Source organism: Nicotiana sylvestris, chromosome 10 (assembly GCF_000393655.2).
Source record: "Nicotiana sylvestris chromosome 10, ASM39365v2, whole genome shotgun sequence".
NCBI classification, from domain to species: domain Eukaryota; kingdom Viridiplantae; phylum Streptophyta; class Magnoliopsida; order Solanales; family Solanaceae; genus Nicotiana; species Nicotiana sylvestris.
The window spans coordinates 171,170,154-171,176,482 of NC_091066.1; the positions used below are offsets into that span (position 1 = coordinate 171,170,154).

A 6,329-nucleotide genomic window follows, 5' to 3' on the forward strand; every position below is an offset into this window, starting at 1 on the left:
AGCTTAGGATCTTTCAACATTGATATGCACGGAATACCATCATAAAAGTAGAGCCATATTAAAATGAGTCTGGTGCGGATCCTCCAAAAGTAGTGCATTTTTCGAGGATCATCATTTTTGAAGATTCCACGCAAGCAACTACAGAAGAGTTAAATATAACAGTATTGGACATATAAAATCAGGTGATAACAGAACTCAATGAACCTCAAACCAACTACAGTAATGGACATATAAAATCAGGTGACAACAGAACTCAATGAACCTCAAATCAGCTCATGGATACTCAAAAATGCTAAACCATCCCAAAAAAATGATATAATCAAGAAATAGCATAAAAATTTGTTCATCAATGAGCCCTTTCAAAGATAGCAACTTTGAGGCAAAAATACCCCAAATAATTCAATATATTAGTTGGCAGAAAAAGCACCACATTTTTCACTTGCCACATAAATATTTCAGCAAGATAACATCCTAATACCTCAGCTGAATAAAATTAGTAAAAAACTAAAATTCCTAAAAAAGATAATAAACTGATCTAAACTCCAACCTTAATCCTATTTATTACTCCTTATTAGTAACAGAAACACCAAGTTTTCCAGCCACAATAACAGTAGTAGCCATATCAATAAACATACCATGCTCAACAACACCAGCAAGTCTCAAAATAGCATCACTAGCAGCTTTCAAATCTCCCATATCTTTCTTGAAATACAAATCAATAATATAATTACCATTATCAGTAACATAAGCTTCACCATTTTCTCCAACAGTTCTCAATTTCCCAACACAACCAGCTTCAATAAACAACATTTCAAGCCTTTTAAGTGTAAATTCCCAACAAAAGGGAACAATTTCAACAGGCATAGCAAGTCCACTACCACCTAAATAATTCACCAATTTTGACTCATCAACTATAACAATAAATTTTTTTGAAGCAGTTTCAACCATTTTTTCTCTAAGTAATGAACCTCCTCTACCTTTGACCAAATTCATTTCTTGGTCAACTTCATCAGCACCATCAATTGATAAATCAACAATTGGATGTTTATTCAGATCTGATAATGGAATACCAAGTGAAACAGCTTGTTCATGTGTAATCTTGGAAGTTGGTATTCCTATAATATTTTTTAATTTTCCAGTGTGTAATAATTCAGCTATTTTGTCTACAGCATGTTTTGCTGTTGAACCTGTGCCTAAACCAACAACCATACCCGACTCAACAAATTCAACAGCTTTATATGCTGCAATTTTTTTCAGCTCATCTTGTGATAAATTAACAGAAGAAACTGAAACCATTAATGAAGGTTCAACTTTTTTGGGTTTGAAAAATTGAGGGTAAGCAATAGCCATTGATATTAAAATGGTAATTGCTAAAACTAATAGAAAAAAATCAAGAATTGAAGAAAACAAGAAAAAGATTGGATCTTTAACACAAAAATGTTAAAGGGGTTGAAGTGAGATGAAGAATGAAACTATTAGAGGGTATATATAGATGAAAAATTCAGCAAAAAAAAAAATGTGAAACAAATTGGTGAAAAAGAAAGAAGGGGCCTTTTTAAAAAAAAGAGAAAATGGACAAAAGATATGAATGGGGGTGATAAAGATTGGAAATTGTGTGGAGGAGAGAAGAGGGGGGGCGGAAAAGGAAGATTTTTTTTTCTCTGTGTTAGATTTGTTAGGGTTTAGGACAGAATTTATAGGTAAATTAAGAAGGAATAAGGAGGAGGAAGAAGAGGGAAAAGAGAGTATTCGTGGGAAGAAGGAGGCGTGACAGAATCCTCGAACCAATAAACAACTAGCATCCATATTATTTTTATGTAAATTATTTAAATTAAAAAGACAAAATACATACTTTAACTATTGATCTTATTCCCAAATTACTTACACACCTATTAAACACTAGAATAATATTACATACAAAAAAATTTAAAAGCGTAAACTAATTAACGAATATATAATATATATACTTAAATTAAAAATAGCTAACGAATATATAATATGTATTATTTATGAATAATATATCTGTAAGGGGTCGTTTTGTAGTATGTATAAGAATAGTATTGAATATGGTGTATTAGTAATATTGAGATTAATTATACTCAGATTATTTTTTATTGACTATTTATTTTGGTATATTAGAGGTTTTGAAAGGACAATTCTATCCTTATGCATATTTATCCTTGTATTAAAAATTATGATATTGTTAATGTCATGGTTTGCTATATATAAAATAGTGGAGTGATTAACATGATATATAACTAATAATTGAAAAATACAACCAAACAAGGGACTAATAATACCAAAACATATATATATGATGTAATAACTCATCCGAATTGGGGATTTATTAATTTAGAATCTTTTTTATTAAGGTATAACTAATTTAATTTTTTTTACGTATTATTATTGGGCAACCGAATTCTATTGGCTAGATTAATTTGTAACTTCATCAAAAGGATATTCCTTGTGATAAATTTTTATTTCTAGAATTCAAACTGAAAATATTTGATTAAAAGTAAATGAATTTTATCCCTTAATCACGTTCCTTGGTGATCTCATTCATAGATTATTGATGGATTTACTCTTTGGACATTACACACTTTCCTCTCTTTTTATTTCTCTTCCCTTTCCATTTATTAAAAATGGCAAGTGATTATTAATGTTTAATGACTTTTCCACATTCAGTTGACTATGATATATTTTCTTTTGGTCAAAGAAAAAAAAAAGACGCCTCTTAATAATATTGTTTTAACTTAAATTCGTTTTTCCCTTATTTTCTTGAGGAGCAGGTAGAAATTGTTGCATACTTAACACAAAATAAATAAAACTAGCATTTCACTAACATGATATTAGAGTAATTAAATGTTCTAAATTCGAGTTTCACCGTGCATTTCAATAAAAAAATATTTCTGCATAATTGATTAATTAAAGAATCAAGCTTACACATTGAAGAAATATGCTACTTAATACATATTACTAAAAGCATCTTATCTCTAATACAATAACAACAACAACAACAATAACAACAAAAACAACGACCCAGTATAATCCCACAAGTGAGGTATGAGGAGAGTAGTGTGTACGCAGATCTTATCCATACCTTGAGGGAGTAGAGACTGTTTTCGATAGACCCTTGGCTTAAAAAAATAAAAAAATACAATATATCAATACCATCAACAGAAACCATAGAAATAATAACAACATCGTAACATCCAGAAAATAGATAAAATCTTATCTCTAATACAAATAAAGAAATAATCCAGTTCATATGTCAAAAAGGAAAAAGAAGAGGAAGATAAGGAGCATATATACTATGCATTTCATCTGCCCTTGGCCTTTACTAAAATTTTAAAAGCAAATCAATAAAAGTGAAATTGCACCAATATTTTTCTAAGTAGTTGGAAATGAGATGAGAAATTTCTACTCTCACGTTATAATCAAGTATATATTCTTATTCTCCAAAATCCACTTTGCTCAAAACTAAAGCTAAAGCACTTTCAAAGGTTGCAAGAACCACCCGCGTTCACCCGCCCCGCCCCATTGCCATCCGTAAATTTAGGCATAAAAAAATTCCCCCTTTTGTTCTCTTTGCTCTTGTGCATAGAAAATGACATCTTCCTTTAGTTCTCATTAAGGGGCAAATTGGTGAGTCGGGTCGAATATGAGTGGGTTGAAAACGAATAAATTATCTGACCTGACTTATATTTAATACAACAACTTAGTGTAATTCCGCAAGTGAGGTCTGGGGAGAGTAGGATGTACGCAGCCTTACCCTGGAAGGGCAGAGTGTTCTGATAGACCCTCGGCTAAAGAAGGTGAAAGAAGCCCCGACCTATATTTAATATGGATAAAAAATAGGTTAACCATCGGATAATATGGATATCCATATTATCCATAACTTTTTAAATATGATAACTTTTCGGAGAGTTTTCAGTCTCCAACAATTGAGGAACCTTCAGTTTGAGTCGTTACAAATTTAAAAGTTAAACTCATTAGTTATCCATTAGTTATCATTTTTCTAAATGGATAATAAGATTCTTATACATATTTTTTACTCATTTTTAAAAAAGTTTATTATCCGACCCATCTTTCAGTCAATAATATGAGTGGATAACTGTTTTTTTTAAATCCATTTTGCCACCATTAGTTCTCATAATAAATTCTATAGGAAAGTGATTAGCCAAAATAAGGTGGCTAACTATGTCATTTATGCGATTTAACCGAATATTCATTTATAGTAGCGTATAAACGTATAGCTCAAACTAATTATTCAAATTTTTTAATCGGAGGTTTCAGATTCGAGCTTTTGGGAGAAATTCGATTTTTGTAAAAAGGGCTTTGCCTTTCAATTTTCCAACACATATTCAGATTAATCGAGCTACAAAGCAAATAACAAATACCAGATGAGAAATAACAAAAAATCATTAACTTAAAGTTATTGCTGCAAATATAAAAGTATCAACACACTCAGAGATTTGAGTAAGCATTGACACAAAATCAGTGAAGTTGACCATAGAAGCAGATTTGATATGAAGTGGGGACAATTAATTTTTAGTTATATAACTACAAACTCTATACAGAGGTGTTCATAAAAATCCGAAAAATCAAACCAAACCGGCCAAAAAAATCGATACTTTTTTATTTGGTTTGGTTTTGGTTTTGAAATTTAAAAACCGATCAAATTTGGGTTGATTTTGGTTTTAATAAAAAAAAAAACGAACCAAACCGAATATAGAAGTAGCTATTTTAAATTTAGAATTACACCTATATATATATGTATACTTTTATACAAAGTTTCAAAAATTTTATAGTAAATGTTAATCATTTGCGCAATTCTTTACCTTTACATTCTAGTTTGATTGATAGTTTTCTTTTGTTAAGTGTAAAAATTTATTTCATGTTAAAAATAATATATTTTTAATTGAGTTCTTAAATTATTCATCACTATTTGATTCAATTATCATCAATATATCTTGGTAAATAATAGATTTCTCAAAGGGCAATTGATTTGATAGTGTTACGTTAAAAATGTGGTCGCCGAAATATGTGTTTGGTAGTGCATGTCTTATATTTAAGAAAAAACCCGACAAATAACCGAAAAAACTGAAAAACCGACATAAACCGAATCGAGAAAAAACCGACTTATTTGGTTTAGTTTGGTTCTAATATTTGAAAAACTGACTTACTTGATTTGATTTCTTTTTAGGGAAAAACCGATCCAAACTGAACCATGAATACCCCTAACTCAATATCTTTTTTCTCTTTTTAATGGGGCCATGTGAAAAGAATCCATATATAGAGATAGCTCTAATATTAAATATTACTTAGTACTTAGTACTTAGGTGTAGGAAACAAGGCAGGTATCATGCTTTCATTTAAAATAATACTCAATTTTAATTGTCTATCTTTGAAACCCTCTTAACTTAAAAATTAGAGGTTTCAAGTTTGAGTTCTGAAAATGAATAATATTTTGATAGAAAGTTAAATTTTTATTCTAAATAGGCTTACTGGCGGAATATAAATTAATTGTGTCAGCGAATACCTAATGATTAAATAACTTTTAAACTTTAAATTTATCTATCGTAATTCATGAAATTTTTCTTAGACGCTTCATGATTATGCTTTTTGATTGTTAATGAACTAAGGTAATCTTGTTTTTTTCTCTAGGATAGCAACATGTGGGAAGTAGGGGTGTTCATGGTTCGGTTTGGATCAGTTTTTCCCTACAAAAAAACCAAATCAAGTAAGTCGGTTTTTCAAATATTAGAACCAAACCAAACTAATTAAGTCGGTTTTTCTCGATTCGGTTTATGTCGGTTTTTTCTGTTATTTGTCGGTTTTTTCTTAAATATAAGACATACACTACCAAATACATATTCCGGCGACCACATTTTCAATGTAACACTATCAAATCAATTGCCCTTTGAGAAATCTATTATTTACCAAAATATATTGATGATAATTAAATCAAATAGTGATGAATAATTTAAGGACTCAATTAAAAATATGTTATTTTTAACACGAAAAGGATTCTTACACTAAACAAAAGAAAACTACCAATCAAACTAGAATGTAAAGGTAAAGAACTATATTAAAAGTGCAAACTATTAACATTCACCATAAATTTTTTGAAACTTTGTATAACAATATACATATATATAGGTGTAATAATAAATTTGAAATTGATATTCCTATAGTCGGTTTGGTTTGGTTTTTTTCTGATTAAAATCAAAACCAAGCCAAATTTGATCGGTTTTTAAAATTCAAAACCAAAACCAAACCACACCAAAAAGTATCGATTTTTTTGATCGATTTGATTTAATTTTCGG

The 6,329-nt window shown here is 29.6% G+C and overlaps 1 protein-coding gene across 1 annotated transcript; it reads right to left on the reverse strand.

Moving 5' to 3' along the window:
* Window positions 1–364: 364 nt before the first annotated feature.
* LOC104231662 (probable ribose-5-phosphate isomerase 2) lies at window positions 365–1,728 on the reverse strand. The gene has a single exon (XM_009784698.2). The coding sequence runs from the start codon at window positions 1,348–1,350 to the stop codon at window positions 562–564; it is 789 nt and encodes a 262-aa protein (XP_009783000.1). The 5' UTR covers window positions 1,351–1,728; the 3' UTR covers window positions 365–561.
* Between the last annotated feature and the right edge of the window lie 4,601 nt (window positions 1,729–6,329).